This window comes from Schistocerca nitens, chromosome 2, assembly GCF_023898315.1.
Source record: "Schistocerca nitens isolate TAMUIC-IGC-003100 chromosome 2, iqSchNite1.1, whole genome shotgun sequence".
Classification (NCBI taxonomy): domain Eukaryota; kingdom Metazoa; phylum Arthropoda; class Insecta; order Orthoptera; family Acrididae; genus Schistocerca; species Schistocerca nitens.
Window position 1 is genome coordinate 712,327,163 of NC_064615.1, and position 19,824 is coordinate 712,346,986.

Below are 19,824 nucleotides of genomic sequence, written 5' to 3' on the forward strand. Positions count from 1 at the left end.
TCGATTCTTGACATGCACTGTGGCCATGAAATGGTTTACACTGACGGCATGATGGCTGATGGTCACATACGCTTTGCATATGTTCATGGAGGACATATTAAACAGCATTCCTTGCCAGATGGCTGCAGTGTTTTCACTGCAGAGCTGGCGGCCACATCTCGTGCTCTTGGGCACATCCGTTCATGCCCTGGGGAGTCATTTCTTCTGTGTACTGACTCCTTGAGCAGCCTACCAGGTATCGACCAGTGCTAACCTCGCCATCCTTTGGTAGCGTCCATCCAGGAGTCCATCTATGCCCTGGAAAGGTCCTGTAGTTCAATGGTGTTTGAGTGGACCCCAGGACGCGTCAGAATCCCAGGCAATGAAATTGCTGACAGGCTGGCCAGACAGACAGTGTGGAAATGGCTTAGGGAGACGGAATGGCATAACAGTACACACAACAAACTGCGTGTCATTAAGGAGACTACAAATGTGTGGAAGTCTTCCATGCGGTCCTCTCACAGGGAATCAGTTGTTGTCTGCCGGCTCTGCATTGGCCATATGTGGCTAATGCATGGTTACCTCCTCCATCGCGAGGACCCACCTTGGTGTCACTGTGGCTCACAAATGATGGTCGTCCACCTTTTGCTGGACTGCCCATTTTTAGCCACTCTGCGGCGGACTTTTAACTTTCCCAGCACCATACCTTCGGTGTTGGGCGGCAATGCCTCAACAGCAGCTTTAGTTTTACGTTTTATTCATGAGGGTGGGTTTTATCATTTGATCTAAGTTTTAGTGCATGTCCTTCGTCCCTTTGTGTCCTCCACCGTAGTGCTTTTAGGGTGGAGGTTTTAATGCATTGCAGAAAGGCTGGCTTCTCCTTTTTATTTTCATGTTCAGCCAGCCATGATAATCTGCTGTCTTGTTTTGATCTCGTCTACATGTTTCTTGCATCTCCCTGTGGTTTTCTTCTCTGATTTTGTCCATTTTAGTGTTTGTTGCCCTTCTGTCATTCATGTGGTTTTCTCCTTTCTTAAAGCTGTGTTTTGTATGTCATAATTATTTTACTTCCACCCTTGTGGAATTGTTTTAATCAGAACGAGATACCGATGACGTAGCAGTTTGGCAGTTTGCGCCTCCCTCCCCCCCCCCCCCCCCCTCTTTAAACCAACCAACCAACCAAAGTCTGCTATCTGTTTTACCCATGACTGAGCCTGTGTGATCGTTCCATTTCATATCCCTGCAAAGTGTTACACCCAGGTATTAGTGTGAGTTGGCTGATTCCAAAAGTGACTAATTGAAATAATAGTCACAGGATACTACATTTTTTACTTTTGTGAAGTGCATAATGTTACATTTCTGAATATTTAAAACAAGTTGCCAGTCTTTGCACCACTTTGAAATCTTATCAAGATCTGATGGAGTATTTATGCAACTTCTTTCAGATAGTACTTCATTATAGATAACTGTGTCATCTGTAAGAAGTCTGAGGTTGCTATTAATATTGTCTGTGACGTCATTAATATGCAACATGAACAGCAAGGGTCCCAACACACTTCCCTGGGGCACACCTGAAGAGACTTCTACATCTGACAGTGACTCTCCATCCAAGATTGTGTGTGTGTGTGTGTGTGTGTGTGTGTGGTACTGAGTCAAATGCTTTTCGGAAATCAAGAACTACTGCATTTACCTGATTGCCTTGCGCCAAAGCTTTCAGTATGTCATGTGAGAAGAGTGCAAGTTGGGTTTTACATGATTGATGTTTTTGGAATCCATACTGGTTGGTATTGAGGTCATTCTGTTCACGATACCTCAGTGCCTTTGAGCTTAGAATATTTTCTACGATGTACAACAAATTGATGTCAAGGATATTGGACAGTATTTTTATGCATCACTTCTAGTACCCTTGTATAGACCTGCCTTTTTTCCCCAAGAACTGACAACTGTGTTTTTTTTTTTTTGACAGATAATACAGTAGACTCTTGCTAATTGGCCGTCAGTACTCAGTAGTCTGGTCTCTGTTATCCAGTGCACATCCAAAAACATGGGCACAATGAATTATCGTGCGCAACAATGCTTAGTTAAAAAGTGCTGTATTTGAAATTGTAGCTTTCTTTACAGTTCGGAATCATATCTCCTGAAAAAGGAAACACATTACACTAGACCTCAAGCAGACACTCGAAATTTTATATAAGTTAAATCGAGGTTCTTCACAGAAAGCCATTGCTGCTGAGTTCAGTGTTGGACGAGCAACTATTTATAACATCAAAAGGAAAGATCGATTTTATTCAACAATACTCAACACAAATGGATAGTGAGTTGGGAAAATGGAAGGTTATGCGAAAGAGTGAGAATGGAGAACTGGACGTAACTGTTTATAGATAGTTCATACAACAACACAGTAAAGGAATTCCAGTCAGTGGCCCAGTTATAAAGGAAAAAGCAGCTACATTTAACAAACAACTTGGCAGTAGTAACTTGTTTGCAGCGAGTGAAGGTTGGCTATCATACTGGAAAAAAGACATGGCATTCGGCAACTGACAGTCACTGGGGAAAGTCGCTCAGCTAACGATAAGGATGCTGATGAGTTTGTAAGCAAGATGTGGAAGATAATAGAGGAAGAAGATTTAACTGCTGATGCCTTGTATAATGCTGATGAAACAGGACTGTTTTTACAAGATGCTTCCTTCAAAAACATTAGCTGTGAAGAACGAAAAGGAAATTCATGGTTACAAGCAACAGAAACCAATTATAACATTAATGGCATGTTGTAATGCAAATGGGAGTCATAAACTACCGCTTATGGTGATTGGAAAATCCCAACATCCATGTTGTTTTCAACACGACGACATGGGTACTCTGCCAGTGCAGCATTGCGCTCAGAAGAAAGTGTGGATGGACAGACAAATATTGTCTCAGTTGTTCCATGAAACATTTGTATCAGCAGTGAGAAAAGAGCTAAAGAAGAAAAAGCTTCCACTGAAAGCTATCCTTATAATTGACGATGCTTCCAGTCATCCTTCAGATGTTTCTCTAAAGTCTGATGGTATACAAGCACTCTCTCCCACAGAGTGTGACAGCTGTAATTCAGCCCATGGGCTAGGGAATTTTGGAATCAGTTAAACGTCAGTATCGACATTCACTTCTTGTCTCCTTGCTGAACGAAAGTGAAAACAACTCCATAGAGACTATGCTGAAGGTATGGAAAACAATTAACATATGTGGTGTTGTTTTCCACACAACCGAAGCATGGGGTAAAGTGGAGAGGGCTACCATAATGAAGAGTTGTAGAAAATTGTGACCATCCATTGATGCCGAGTTGTATCCAGTAGTGAGTGACAGCGATGAGCCAGTCAATTCGGAATTATCAATTACTTTGTACACTGACATGCTCCACAACCTTCCAGGAGGAGCAGAAATTGATGATGAAGTTGTTACTAAGTGGCTTAATGAGGAAAACTGTGATATGGACCGAACTTTAACAGATGAAGAAATAATCAAAAGTTTGAAAGAAAGTGATGAAGAAGAGGACACAGGAGGAGAGAGCATGAAGATTTCTCAGCTGCTGGTGCTGAAGCTGCCGAGGTGCTCCTGGAGTACATTATGCAACAACCAGAACATGCAGTACCGATGTAATGCTTGTGAAACGGTTGCGTGATAAAGCATGCCACTGTCGTGTATCATCACTGCGACAGTTAAAAATTAGGGACATGTTTCATGGTGAGTGATACAACTGTATAATTATGTACAGTATACACTCAAGGACTAAGTTTCCTTTGAAAATTAATGTATTTTTGGATTTAATAAAGCATATCCTCTGTGTTTTAAAATTGTATCGTTCGGTTTAATAAGTACAGTACACTATAACCCCCATGTTTTCAAAATAAATAAAAAGCAAAATAAATGAATAAAATAGATTTCAGACACTCAATAATCCGGCACCCATAAGTACCAGGAATGGCCGGATTAGCGAGAGTCTAGTGTAGTTAGAAGAGGGGCTAAATGAGCCACAGATTCAGTATAGAATCTCACAGATTCCATTGAACCCTGGAGCTTTGTTCAATTTTTATGATTTCTGCTGTTTCTCAATACCACTGACACTAATACTTATTTCATCCATCTTTTCAGTGGTACAAAGATTAAATTGGGACAATTCTCCTGAGTTTTCCTTTGTAAAGGAACATTTGAAAATGGAGTTGAGCATTTCAGCTTTGCTTTGCTACCCTCAATTTCAATTCCTGTCTCATTTGCTAGTGACTGGACACTAACTTTGGTGCCACTAGGAGCCTTTACATATGACCAGAATTTATTTGGGTTTTGTGAAATACCATTTGACAATATTGAAGGCATTGATCTCTTGACACTCAACACTTTTCATTCAGCATCTCTCTATCTACAGCCCCACACTTTATTTTACACCTATAATGCAGTAGCCTCTGTTTCTTTAGAAGTTTCATTACAGTGACTGTTTACCATGGAGGCTCCCTCCCATTATGAACTGTTCTGCTGTGTACATAACTATCCAGTGCTTGGTCAACCACAGTATTCTTTTAAGCTTGAGCCATAGTTCCTCTACATGCTACTGACCTGTGCTGTAACTTTTAAGGTTCCTCATTCAGATATGAAACTACTGAGTTTTTGTCTTTTACTGAACGTATATGTTGTGTCTAGACCATACAGCCCAGACACAATGCTGTAGCCGATAGGGCACGCAAGGCTAACGCAGACGGGCGTGAAGTCTGGAACATGAGACTTATAAATGCACTAAAGAAAAATACGTAGCTTTATTAATACTTAACTTTATTCTCTTGTTGGAATACATCTCTCCTGCATACTCGTAAGCTATTGGCACTGATACAAATGGCGCCTTGCTAGGTGGTCGCCAGTTACCTTAGCAGAGGGCTATTCTACTGTCTATCTCTCGGCAAATGAGAGCAAGGCTTAGCACGTCCAATCGCTAGCTATGTTGTCCGTACAACTGGGGACGAGGTCTCCTCAGTCTCTCGAGACCTGCCTTGTGGTGGCGCTAGGTTTGCGATCCCACAGTGGCGACACGCGGGTCCGACATGTACTACAGGACCGCGGCCGATTTAAGTTACCACCTAGTAAGTGTGGTGTCTAGCGGTGACACCACATTCCTCCCCCGCAAATCGGCGAACGGTCGTGAGATAAGGCTTCCGCCCACCGTGGGGAGGACCGCATGTTGACGTATGCGATGAGGTGGGGAGCCTAACAACAGGCGAGGCTGTGCCACCCGCACCCGGCCATTCGGTCCGAGGGGAGCTAGGAAACGCCTGAAAACCTAGTCCAGGGTGCATGTCAACATGCGGTGTATGCGCACGTAATGAGACAGGAGGGGCCGAAGGGTCGACCTCCATTGCGTCGGGGAATCCGACGCGCGATGACGACATCTGGTCCGGAGCGGGCAAGAGGTCCAAGGCGGAGGACGGCTGGCCACGGGAAGCGAGCGGCGACGCGTGACCCTGGGAGGCGCCGGGCGGTTGCAGCGAAGCGTCCACTGCGGGCGGCGGCTGCGGCGGCGGCGCGACGCCATGAGGCAAAAGGGAAGGCAGCGTCGGTAACACCTGGGGATGAGACGAGCCAGTAGATGGGTCCCCAAGGCGCTGACCGGACGGCTCCGTCGCTGAAAGCAGACGGGGAGCGGCAGAACCCAGGCAACGACAGAGGCGCAGCTGATTGAGATGCCGACGCACCTCACCAGAGGCCCCCAAAACCAAATACATCACGCGGCCGAGGCAGCGAAGAATGCGCCCTGCGAGCCAATGCCATGAACCGCTATAGGTGCGATAATAGACAACGTCGCCAGGAGCAAAAGCAGGAGTCTGCCGCTGCACAGGAACCTGATATGGCGGATGCAGCAAAGACATCAAGGTGCGATGAGAACGACCATGGAGCAATTCAGCCGGCGAGCGACCATCTCGGGGCTGAGAGCGATACGAAGACAAAAAGAGCAACAAAGCGTCCTCCCGAGAATGCGACTCTTTCAATTTCAACATCTGTGACATGAAAGTCCGGACCAATCGTTCAGCGGCACCGTTTGACTGAGGCGAAAACGGCGCGGATGTCAGATGTTGAATACCATTGGCCTCGCAGAAGGACTGAAATTCTGCGGACATGAATTGTGGGCCATTGTCGGAAACAATAGTCTGCGGAAGACCTTCAATGCAAAAGATAGCAGACAAGGCTTGGATTGTGGCAGAAGACGTCGTGGAAGACATCCGGACAACAAAAGGAAAATTACTGAAAGCATCGACCACAACCAACCATCGAGCATTCCAGAATGGACCAGCAAAATCGATGTTCAAGCGTTGCCAAGGGGAAGTGGCTTTCGGCCATGCAAAGAATTGCCGCGGCGGTGCGGATTGCTGTTCGGCACACGCCACGCAAGAGGAGCACATATTCGTAATCGCAGCATCGATTCCGAACCAAGTACAGTGCTGACGAGCAAGTTGTTTCGTACGCACTATACCCCAATGTCCTTGGTGGAGAAGCTTTAAGACAGAGGACTGTAACGAACGTGGGACCACGACTCTGGACTGATCATTATCGGAACGCAACAACTAAACACCACGTCGTACAAAAAGTCTCTCCTTGTGAGCAAAAAAACGGCGAACCAAAGGATCCTCGATCCGTGACTTTGACAAGGGCCATTGCGTAGCAACAAAACGCAAAACAGTAGCAAGGACAGGGTCAGCAGCTGTGGCTGTAGCTACACGACGAAAATCAATCGGAAACGATTCGACCACGTCATCGGTTTCCGAATCAATGAACATGCAAGCAAGTTCGGAAGAATCGAATGCTTTATCCTGAGCAACAGGCAAACGGGACAACGCATCAGCGTTTCCATGCTCAGCAGTGGACCGATACAAGATATCGTAGCGGTACTGCGAGAGAAAAAGAGACCAGCGAATGAATTTCTGCGCTGTACGTGGAGGTACAGGCTTGTTCGGATGAAAAAGCGATGTCAAAGGTTTGTGGTCCGTGATGATGGTAAAGTGACGACCATACAAGAAATCATGAAACTTTGTAACACCAAACACGAGAGCTAAAGCTTCTTTCTCTATCTGGGAATAATTTCTTTGCGCAGATGAGAGCAATGTGGACGCAAAGGCAATAGGGCGATCATGCGAACCATCTTTGTGCGCAAGCACAGCACCGATCCCGAAATCCGAGGCATCTACCATCAACAAAAGAGGTTTTCGGGGATCGAATGGCGTAAGGCACGTATTTGAAAGTAACGCCGATTTCAACTGGCGAAAGGCGCGGTCGCATTCCGTCGTCCAGACGAACGGAACACCTTTACGGCGTAAGCGATGAAGCGGAGCTGAAATGGAAGAAGCGCGCGGCACAAACTTTGCATAATAATTAATTTTACCCAACACACTCTGTAGCTGTTTCAAGTTTCGCGGTGCAGGTAAATCCTGTATGGCACGGAGGTGCTCTGGACTCGGATGTATACCTTGGGCATTTATGACATGCCCCAGGTAGGGTAAGTCACGAGCAAAAAACACACATTTGTCCTTCCTCAAGCGAAGACCATTCTGACGCAAGACCTGAAATAATGTTCGGAGATGTTGCAAATGTTCGGCTTCTGTCTTTCCTGAGATCACAATATCGTCCAGATAGTTCGCAGCAGTAGGGACCGACGCACACACAGTTTGTAAATATTGCTGAAACAAAGCAGGGGCGGATGCACACCCGAACGGTAGTCTTTTGAAGCGATACAAGCCAAGATGCGTGTTAACCACTAAGACGCGCTGGGATTCTTCGTCCACAGGTATTTGCAAGTACGCATCTGCTAGGTCCAATTTGGAAAAATATTTTCCCGGGCACAGTTTGTCAAAAAGATCTTCCAGGCGGGGCAAAGGAAAAGTGGCAGTCACAAGTTGTGGATTCACTGTTGCCTTGAAGTCCACACAAAGTCTCAGTTTACCGGAAGGTTTTGGCAAAATTACTAAGGGTGAGGCCCAGAGAGAAGCCTGCACACGTTCAATTACACCTTGAGATTCTAAATCGGCTAATGTTCTGGCGACCTCATCACGCAATGCGTGGGGAACATTGCGCGCTCGGAAAAATTTCGGTTGCGCGTTTTCTTGCAGTTCCAAATGCGCTTCATAGTTCTTAGCGCAACCAAGGCCCGGTGCAAAAATGTCTGCAAATTCTTCACAAAGACTAGAAACACTGGCGGAAGGCACAGTCTGATTCACTGATAGGACCTGATTTACGATAGACATATTAAACAATTGAAATAAATCTAAACCAAACAAGTTCACTGCAGAAGTAGAACGAAGAACATAAAATGATACAAGTTTTGTCTGTCCCATGTATGTGGCAAGAAGGCTGCACTGTCCTAACACAGGTATATGCTGTCCAGAGTAACTATGTAACTTAACATTTGCGGCACGCAATGGCGGTTTGCCCAGTTGTTTGTACGTGTCGTGATTGAGCAATGAAACTGCAGCTCCTGTATCGAGCTGGAATGGTATCACTGTGCCGTCAAAGTCTAAGTCCACATAAAGTTTATTGTCCTGCTGACGACAAGAGCGACTGTCACGTGCAATTTGAACTGATACAGGTACCAAAGCACTGGCGACTGTACGGGATTTCCGGCGACGTCGACGCACACGTTTGGTGGGACGAACATAGTCACCGTTAGCTAAAGTGTCACTGGACGGGTGGGAATGAACTACATGAATGTCCATGGGCGAAGGTCCACGAGCCTGATTGTCCTGGGTTCGATTCCGGTGCGAAGCAAAGGGCCTGGAATTATTGTGATTGTCTGATCTAAGCTTTTTCTGGCAAACACTTTGAACATGTCCTTTCTTTTGACAGTAAAAGCAAATAGCTTGGCGTGACGGGCAATTTTCACGCGAATGTCTAGCTGCACACCGCGGGCATGATTTCACTACAGTTGCTTGCTTACGCGGCGCACGTGTTTGCAAGGTAGGCTGCCGCTGCTGTGACGGGCGCGAGGGCCGCGTAGCGTCCCGTGCAGCGGGCCCGGCGGGCCGGTTAATGTGACACACTGCTGGCGAAGTTTCAAATGAGTCCTGAGCAGAGTCAAGTGTGTCTTGCCTATCCAATATGTCTATCACTTGTTGAAGGGAGGGATTTACTAGTTTCAAAATCTGTTCCCGTATGCGAACATCAGAAACGTTCTGTGCAATTGCATCACGCACCATAGTATCTGAATAAGGGAGGCCACATTCACATTCAAACGCACACTCCCTAGTAAGTCCTTGCAATGTCGCAACCCACTCCCTATTAGTCTGACCGGCCGTACGTTTTGTACGAAAGAACGTATACTGTTTTGCAACAACATTTACTGTTTCTTTGAAATAGGCATCTAACGCCGACAAAATTTCTTCGTAGGACAGAGTTGCTACGTCGCGCCGGGGAAACAACTTCACTATCACACGGTAGGTGCACACACCGACACAAGAAAGCAAAAACGGCTGCCGCTCATTACCTGGAATTCTGTAGGCGGCTAGATGAAAGCTGAACTGGCGGGACCATTCCGGCCAGGACTCCAAGGAGGAGTCAAAATGACGGAAGGGCGGTGCAAGGGCGTGTTGTGGCTGCGGTAGCGATGAAGCGGCGGCTGCCGCATCGTGTTGCAGCACACGTTGACCCTGGACGAGCTGTCCCAGGGCATCCAATAACGCCTGCGACTGCTGATTCTGCAAGCAAAAAAATTCGGACAGTACATCCGGAGATTGTGGCGAAGCCATGACACAAACGAATTAATACAAACTCTTTTTCTCGTCGCCAATAATGTTGTGTCTAGACCATACAGCCCAGACACAATGCTGTAGCCGATAAGGCACGCAAGGCTAACGCAGACGGGCGTGAAGTCTGGAACATGAGACTTATAAATGCACTAAAGAAAAATACGTAGCTTTATTAATACTTAACTTTATTCTCTTGTTGGAATACATCTCTCCTGCATACTCGTAAGCTATTGGCACTGATACAAATGGCGCCTTGCTAGGTGGTCGCCAGTTACCTTAGCAGAGGGCTATTCTACTGTCTATCTCTCGGCAAATGAGAGCAAGGCTTAGCACGTCCAATCGCTAGCTATGTTGTCCGTACAACTGGGGACGAGGTCTCCTCAGTCTCTCGAGACCTGCCTTGTGGTGGCGCTAGGTTTGCGATCCCACAGTGGCGACACGCGGGTCCGACATGTACTACAGGACCGCGGCCGATTTAAGTTACCACCTAGTAAGTGTGGTGTCTAGCGGTGACACCACAGTATACATCTTTCTATTTGTTTTAGTTATCCTTTGTACTTTGGTAATGATTGTTGCCACAAATGCATCATGGTCGTTGATACCAGTTTCGATGTGGACATCCTGAGGTCAAATCTGTTTATTCCCTTTAGATCCAATAGATTTCCATCACGATTGGGGTTCCTAACTATCTGTTCTAGGTATTTTTCATAGAAGGCATGTAGTAACTGAAAGTTGAGAACAAAAAAAGGCGAGAGTGAGGCCGGACTAACCAGTTTGTCATCAACAGCAGTCTGCCAATTTTGAACAGGAGGTAAATAATGAGGAACTTAACAAGTGTAGACAGCACTGCACATAAAGCAAGCCTAATGAGCAATACAGAAGGAGAGAACCTAGGACATAATAGAAGTGGAGGCAAAGATCTGTCCCATTGGAAACGGATGCTTATGGTCGGAACCATCTTGGACAATATTTCCGCAAGTAAACTGGTGCTATGGTTGGTGCCCAGGCACTTAAGCTTGATGGCTGGTGTGAGAAGCTGGGAGCATCTGGAATTATAATGAGATGTATCGATATGGGCATTTCTGGCTGTGGTTGCAGATGCTGTGTGGAGATCTCCATCTTTATGTCTGTGTCCAATGAAATTGCCGCTGGTTTTAATGGGTGCAAATTATATCTGTGAAGTTCTGGAACTGACAGTGGTGGACTCTCCAGTTCAAAGTGTACTGCTGGTGATGATTTAGGTGTGGCAGAGGTGTTTTGTACGATGGCACTCAAAATCGTTTTGTGTGTTGACTGGCATGATGTAGCCATGGGTCTTAACCACTGTTGCTGGTGTACACTTCTTTTGGTCTAAGAGAAGTGTGACTACACTACTGTTCCCAGCGAGTATCACCCCGAGTACCAGGTTCAGGATTCCTGGGGCTGTGGGGTAAGGAAAAGGACCATTCATGGTTGGTCCCCATAGAGGAGTTCTGCCAGCCTAAGGTCTTGGATGGTAGTCTTTCTGAACTTGCTCAGGAAAAGTATGAGTGCTCGTTTTGTAATAATGGTTCCCACTGCTTAGCATTTGCTGCTTAAATCTCTGCACCACATGCTCCGCTTCGCCATTGCAGGCTGGCTGAAATTTAGGACTAAAATGGTGTTCCATGTTATTTGGTGGGCAGAATTGTATGAAAACTGTAGGTGAAATGGAGCCCATTGCCCAATACTGTAATTTGGGGAACCCCTTTGACTGGTAGGGTCTGGAGTAACATATTTATTGTGGCTTCTGTGGTGATGGACTACATAAGGGTATGTAAAGAAGGTATTCATGACTATCGGCCACATATAGCTTACAAATGGACCCATTAAGTTCAAATGAATTTGGTCCCAAGGTTGTGGTGGGGTCATATGAAAAATTGGGGTGGTGCTGCCTTATGGCAGGTAGTGACTGAACAGCTGTGCACTATGGCTTCCGCAATCCTGTTTAAGGTTGCCTAGTGAATGTGTCATCTCACTAGAGCTGTCACTTGTTCTTTCCCCCATGCCTGTGATGAAGTAGTTGTAAAACACGAATGTCGCAGGGTGGACGGGATGACAACATGATGTTCACCTGCCTCAGCATGTGTTTGGAGGCTATTGCTGATTACTGACCGATGGTGGTAGATGTATGCCAAGTCTGGAGCTCTTGATTTTGGTGTTTTGAAATTGGTGTTTGCTGCCCTTGGAGCATATAGTGCATTACTTGTCATAAGATCGGTTTGCTGTCCATGTCTGCAGAGATGCAGCCTTCAAGGGCAGCCCTTAAAATGTTTGTGTCCTTTCTGCATCTATGTGGAAACACCAGATTTACTGCTGGTCAAAGGCTGGGTCTGGTCACAGGGAAAGGCAAATTAGATTGCCTGTATTTGCATATTGTGCTATTGCCTTGTACATAGCAACATATCTAAATACAGAACTTCGTAAATGCAAATGTAACCAATACCTCTTCCTTCTCTGTCTGTCAGTAGCTTTTCAGTATCAGCATCTTTGATGCATACGTGATAGATTGTTCAGTACTGTCATCATTTCTATATGCCAGTACTGCTCCAATGACACACCCAAAGGCATCCACAGCCAGAACCAGTGGATGTTATAGTGTAAGGGAGAGCGCTAAGCACAGCATATGCTTTTAACTGTGCGAAGGTGTGCTTGTAGGCAGCTGTCCACCTTTACTGAACACCTATTTTTGCAACTGGTTGAGTAGTTGGATGCTATGGGACAATTGTGAGAGGAACTTTTGAATAATAATTCACTTTACCAAACAAATCTTGCAGCTCTTATAAGTTTGTTGATAGCTGTCAAGTTGCGATCAGTGGGCTAATCTCTTTTTTGTTTAGCAAATGCATGAGATATGTTCCATGTAATCCTGGAAAACTGCCATTTATCTAAGCCAGTAATGTAATAAATAGTGCACAATGGTTTTGCAGTTGGTGTTGTTGATGTATAGTGCCTTTGACAGTTAAGTCTTCTACATAGGGCATGTGGTTGGAGATATGGTTAATTGTTCTAGTTACGTGTGAAGATTGCAGGAGCCGAAGAGATCCAGAAAGGCAACAGTTGCATTGGCACAAGGTGAAGGGAGCGTTGATAAGTTCGATGTTTTGTGACTCCTCATCCAGTGGTATTTGCAAATATGTGTCAGCAAGGTCAGTTGAAAAATATTGCCATTTGACAAGTGTTATGATGTGGTTTTCTGGATGTGGCTTAGGATAGGTTTCTGCATGAGGTTTATGGAGAAAGCTGTAGCTACTGTGTCCATCTGGAAACCGTCGTCTTTTTTCAGAATTGTTTTGCTTAGAAATAGCTTGTTAGCAAAAAGGTCACCTGGGGGAACCTGTTGCCTGAAGCTCACGCCTCGTTCCTTGATGCATGCACGTAACCCAATGTAATAGTCTTGACAGTTTACAACAGACTGTTTGGAGATGTCCATCCTTTCCACAGTGGATGCAGTGAGTGTGACCAGCAATATGCATGTGGTGTGAAGCAGTCTGGGAATGATGGAATTCCCTGCTGTACATGATGATGGAATAGGACTGGCTTTTCAGAGGCCATTGATATATTTAATATTGATCCATCATGATGAAATGGTTTTACATGCGTTTCACATTCATGGGCACCTGGACCATGACTGTAGTTGTTCAAGAGGTGCTCATTTGCTGCCTGCATGATTTTGAAAGTGTGTGTAATTGTCAAAATATTTTCCAGTGATGGATTGTATAGTTTGAGAGCTGACGTGTACTTCAGGATCGGGAGTTAATTGGACCAGTGTCTAATTAAAGTGCCTTGTAGATTAGGTGTCATATGCAGGTGAAGTTTTTCCCAGCACTACACAGGTAGTATTCATTAATTTCTTGTAATCTGAATCCACAGCCTCTATAAATCTTTCGAATGAACTCTTCTTGTTTCCATTTGTCAGTAACATGATTTCATTGTTTTATTTTAAAGGGTAGTATTCATGTCTTGCACACACACACACAAAGTTTTAATTGGAACATGAATTCTGTGTTAAGCCTATCATTTTATATCAGGAATGGCACTTTTAAAACACTTTGCTGCATTATGTTTTTCATGAGGTAGAATTCCAAGTTAACATGCCTGTAAAAATTGCTGCAAACCAGATGCACATATAAGAGTATTGGTGTTTGGGGTTGATTCAGATTGTTTTGTCTGCACTTAGACATTTGGTAAATGCTGTGAAAATGGCAGAAACTTCACTCCAACACATACAAATAATACACTGTAATATCTGGTTTTGAGACTAGATTATCATGCATATTCACATCATGTAACAACTATTTTAGGTAACAATCCCTAATGATGTAGTCCATAGTAAGCCAGTGCTGAATCGCACCTGTATCAGCTTCACTTATTCATGATTTGAATTCAGTATTGTAATAACTTTTCCAGCCAGTGTTGTTAATATCATACTTTCCATCCTCCTTGGTAGTATGGAACAGCTGGTTAGTTATAGTGTTCTTACTACATCCTGTCAGTCGAAAAAGTTTGAGACTGGATTTATAAAAAAAAGAAAAGAAGAAATGTTAGTATGGTGATTTTAATGCTTTTAATGCTTCAGGTGTTATACATAGTCTCCCCCTCCCTCTCCACTTGAGTACAATGCATAGAAAGTTTCGTACAATCGTGTGAAACGTCAGAAAAGTCCTTCTTTGGGATGTTGTTCAACTCGTATGTCTCATTGACTTTAATGTTGGTTGTGTTGTCAAAGTATTGACCCCTCATGAGAATTTCTGCATTTTATTGTTTTGTGGCAGGTATGTATTCATTGTGTGTGTTTTGCATTTCAGTAAAGTGTCCAAGCACCATTGTTTTTCTCATCTTCAAAACATTGTGAGTTGTGGCTGTCAAACACTTCTGTCAGTAAAAGTCGCAGCTGTAAGTTCACAGATTCCGTGGGTACACCGTAGTAATAAGTTAGCAACTCTTCTAAAGGAGTAATTCAGCAACTTTAAGATAAATACAGTATTTAATGTTCTCTTATCGTACAGCGAAACACTGACAAGTCAAATGCACACCTTTTGTTTGGTCACATATTTGAGTAGAGTGAAAAAAGACTCCCTATAAATTAAACAATTGATTTTTGCCTGAATTTTCCACCCAAGAGGAGAGTGGGAAATGAATGAATTGGAGTATCAGATTGACCAGTGTGAGGTCACATTTTGCAACAAAAATATTCAGTTGCTTATAAGTAATCTAATTAGTTATTTGAGGAATAATTGAAATATTTCATGAACAGCTACTCCCTGATTTGAGTTGGTGCATAAGTTCCTAGTGTTTTCTCTTAAGTTTAATAAGGACAACAGATACACGTAACAGGGATTTCAGTCATCGATAATATATTGTCCTCCACAATTTATAACAGTCTGCCAATGCTGGGGTAACTTTTCAATTCCGCAACTGTAGAAATTGCATTGTTTTGAGGCAAAGAACCTCATTCAGCCATGTTGGGAGCGCATTTTCATCCAGAAAGGAAGTTCCTTGAAGCTTATATGAAAGAGAGCAGAAAGCTTAAAAATGTAAGAGTGCATGATCAGGTGAAAAAGGTGGGTGTGGAATGACTTCCCAACCCAACTGGTGTATAGTGTGTTCTGTCAGTCTAGTAGCAGAATATGGGCAGGGGTCATCATGGAGTAGTATCACTTCACACACTTCCTGGTCATTTTTCTTGGGTTGCATCTGCAAGACGTCCCAGCTGTCGACAACAATTGTCAGCAGTGATGGTTACACCCCAGGGAAGCAATTCATACTACACCACACTGTCACTGTTCCACCAGATGCATAACATTATCTTTTGTGGATGCACACAGGTCTTTGTATAGGGAGTAGTTGCATTGTTTGGGCTCAGCCATTTCTTTCTTTTCGTTATGTTATCATAAAGACACTATTTGTCATCACCAGTAGTCGGTGTTTTTCACGAGCCAATTAATGATAAGCAAGCAGAGATGCACACATGACCACCCACAGATTTTTGTGATTTTAGAGTAGTGCATGCAGTGCTTATGCACTGGATTTTTCAACCTTCCCCATTGCATGTCGCAAGATTGTGGAATGATCAGAATTCTTAACTACATTTATGTGGAGCATCGTGGGTTAATTCGTTTAAACAGTCTTCATCAAACCACGAGGGTCATCTTGAATGTGAAGAGTCACTAATGTTAACTCAAATAGCAATAGTAAACTAAAAGTAAAAAATGGCGGTTGCTAAATAAACCCATAGCAAACTGAATGCCAATATGCAAACAAAAACACTATGAACTTGACCACCAACCTAATAAATGAGGTGTCAGAAATTTAATGTCTTTAATACCTATTATTTTGTGCATGAAACAAAAAAAAAAGTCGATGTGATTAATGATCAAAAAACACTTCCTTTGAATTTAGTACTAAATCCATGACATTTCAAGAAAGCAAATGAGGTAGTACTAGGAAAGCAAATGAGGTGTTGGCAATAATATGCTTTTTGAATGAAACTTGAAAGGACAAAATCAGTAAAAGGTTTGTGAATTGATTTCTCTGAAAGTAATAAATCAAATAGATTAAAGAAACATCTGATGTTATGTACCGTTGATGATGCTTGATATCATGTACAGCAAATGAGATGGGTCAGATATTTCTTCCTTATAGACGAATCATTTCATAAAAAGTTTGATCTCTTTTTACAGTTTTTTTTTTTTTAAGTTCAAGCTGCCATAGTTACTGAACTGACATTGCTTATCTGCCAGGAATAAAATCAGTCTTGGAACTTTTGGGATGGATGATATACATTACTAAGAGTGACCACTGGAATTTTGTTGAAACCAAAGTAACCAGTGAAGACCATGTAAAATACTATACATGTATCCAGCATTAAAAATAATTGGAAGCTGTTTAATGAAGAGTGAGACTGTCTAATCTGCAAAAAACAATTAAGACAGTTGACAAAAAGATAAAATATGCTTGCTCTATTTAATAAATGTTCCTGTGTCTTTAAAGAAAGTAATGTTTATGTAATGCCACGAGCTGTTTGCTACCAGTTTCAATTTTTCAGATCATCAGGCATCATAAGAATTATTTAGCAACCGGTATAGGATCATTGCCACTGGGGAATCGAAATAAAATAATAAGATGCTGTTATTAATCATTTGAAATATGTTAGTATGTTGTTTGTTTCCGTATTGACTGCTGTTACGTGGAGGGCATGCCACATAAAAATTACTTTCTTTAAATGTTCATAAGCTGTGTAGTCACCATGGGAGAGAGAGAGAGAGAGAGAGAGAGAGAGAGAGAGAGAGAGAGAGAGAGAGCGCTCTCTTATGATTTTTGCATTGTGAGTATTTATTTGTCATTATTTGTTCCAGCATTCCGTATGTTCCTGAATGCTGACTCGGGGTTGAGTAGACACTTAGTGTTGCAATTTGTGGCAAGACTGTGGCGTATCCTATGCTGGTGCAGGTCTCAGCGACTCTACCGGTTCTATTCAAGTTCTCTGTTGCTGATTTATGATGCTAGACGTTTACGCCAGACATTGGGCGCGGGGCTGGCACGCCCTCTCAGCCCAACACTGTCAGCCAGCTGTAGTGCCAATGGCCGTTTCAACAGTCCACCTGCATCTCCACTGTTTGAAGCTCCACTGACACCAGATCGTCTTGGACAATCTGTATTTTTCCCAGATAGGTCGACGCGCCTGTCCTCGTGCTCCAGCAGTGCCAGTACGTCTGCGTCTGGCACACCTACTTCATCTCTTTCCAGGCAGAATAGTTTCCTCAGTGATGACAGCTGGCATCCAAGTTTTGAAGAAATATGTAGGACACATTCACTTATAAATAATTATGAGAAAGATCTACAGTCAATGAAAGAAAATTACACATTCCAATTGGAGGACTTGCTGAGTGCTGAGAGGCGAGGTACACGAGAACCGTGGGTGAAAATTAAAATGATTGACTTTGCACACGCTTTCCCAGGGGTCGGGAGTGATCCAGATGTGAATTATTTGGAAGGGATTGAAAATCTTGTTAAAGTTTTTGAAAGCTTACTTGAGGAAGTAGTCTGCTAACATCGAATGACTGGATTATGAAATATGGTAGGGATTGAAGCCATTGAAACCTATTGAACTCTTTCCTTAATACGAATAATTTTTATCACATTTGGAGTACACTTTATAAATAAATTTTTAATATTACATATTTTTCTGTAAATGGCATTTTATAGTTCAATATGCTCTTTTATATCCTGTTACATTATTTTATATATGAGATATATATATATTTAATAAAAAATATATTTTTGTACTCTGGAAAATATTTTGTTTTTTTAATACAAGAAGAAACATTTACATTGCATTTAATCTAAGATGACAATGTTTCAAAGAATATTTTACAGTCTGTTGATTCACGGTGATTTTGTGGTAAATGGAAAATTGATGGCTTCTCGACAAAATATTCACTAACATGAGGAGCATGTTTCAAATATGAGATGAGAAACCACCATAAGCAATAGGAAACCAATTTTTATTACACCAGCTAACTTATAATTTGGGGGAGGAGTGATTTTAGCTGTGACCTAATAAGATGGTCAGTGTACACCACTGTAATATGTGCCTCTGAGCACCTTGATTGTTTGCCTTTGGCATTGAGAATGAGGGGAATATCAATAATATGTGAAATCATGCTGACAGTACACCTTATTCTGTTCAAGCCTTCACTCATAAGTGGGAGGGGCAGTAATGAAAGACACTAAAATGTCAGCACGTACAGGGATTCCTGAATCTTGTTTACCTTGGGTTATTAAAAATAAATACTGGTCACCCACACAAATGTTTTTTTGTGATTGGACAGTGTTTTTTAATGACATATGATTGATCATAGTAAATGTCTCGTACAGTGTTCATGTGACATAATGAAGATGGACATGTGACCTAATATTAGTCCAGTGTAACAAGATTTTAAGAATAAATCCATGGCAGCTGATGTCTGTTGGACCGTAATGAAGGCCCTCAGAGTAATGTGAGCTGCAAAGCCCCACATGCATTTAACAAAAATTGCATTGAAGACAACACCGAGCGAGGTGGCGCAGTGGTTAGCACACTGGACTCGCATTTGGGAGGACGGCGGTTCAATCCCGTCTCCGGCCATCCTGATTTAGGTTTTCTGTGATTTCCCTAAATCGCTTCAGGCAAATGCCGGGATGGATCCTTTGAAAGGGCACGGCCGATTTCCTTCCCCATCCTTCCCTAACCCGAGCTTGCACTCCGTCTCTAATGACCTTGTTGTCGACAGGACGTTAAACACTAATCTCCTCCTCCTACATTGAAGACACTAGAGTTAGCACTTTCCCTAGCTCATATTTATTGATAATACCTCTTAGTGAATAGTCGGTGTGACTAGAAAACAATGCAGGTAACTCATGTTTGCAAAAATGTGTAGGAAAGGTTTATGAAATTATCAACCAGTTTGCTATTGTCCTCCTGTTACAGAAACGTAAGACATATTTCAGCCTCAACATTATGATCAGAGTGGTGATTCTTCTGGAAAAGCAGGAATTCTCTGGGAATAACATTTTACCTTCCCCCACCGGAGGGGGAGGGGGGGGGAGATTATACGATTGGTGATAAGCCTCTGCTGCCCACAACATTATATAGGCATAGTAGACATAGTTACCACTGAAAAGGTCATGTGATGTTACGCTTATCCATGTGACACTCTTGTTCTGGCTGGAGAGATGCAATCAGCGACAGTATGAATCGCATTCCTATCTTGGTTTCATCAATGAGCACATTATTGTGGTTTACCATTATTTAAAGCTCAGAAGACTGGAAAAGAAAAGGAAGCAATGGGTGCACCCATACAGTGCTATAAATATCAAACATAGTTCAGCTGTGTTTTCTCATGAACTCTCTGTTCCAGTAATTCTCCTGAATAAGTCCAGACAGTTTTCACTTTTTGCAGTAACTAGTATCAGGTACTCTGACAAAGCAGGACACAAATTTGACTTGCCATTGCTCTTGCTGAGAAGCCCTCGTTGCAATAACGTAAGTTGGTGCAAGTGTTTAACATTAAAAATTCCACTATCGAAAGTT

General features: G+C 43.1%; 1 protein-coding gene across 2 annotated transcripts in view; it reads left to right on the plus strand.

Moving 5' to 3' along the window:
- The window catches only part of LOC126236876 (inositol polyphosphate multikinase), a 134,510-nt gene extending 116,505 nt beyond the window's left edge, over positions 1–18,005 (plus strand). The window contains exon 6 of one of the 2 annotated variants that reach the window (XM_049946500.1): positions 17,108–18,005. In XM_049946500.1, the coding sequence (XP_049802457.1) occupies positions 17,108–17,802 (695 nt within the window). In that variant the 3' untranslated portion in view covers positions 17,803–18,005. The remainder of the gene's footprint in view (positions 1–17,107) is intronic. The other variant, XM_049946499.1, reaches the window with a different exon arrangement.
- Positions 18,006–19,824: the final 1,819 nt, after the last annotated feature.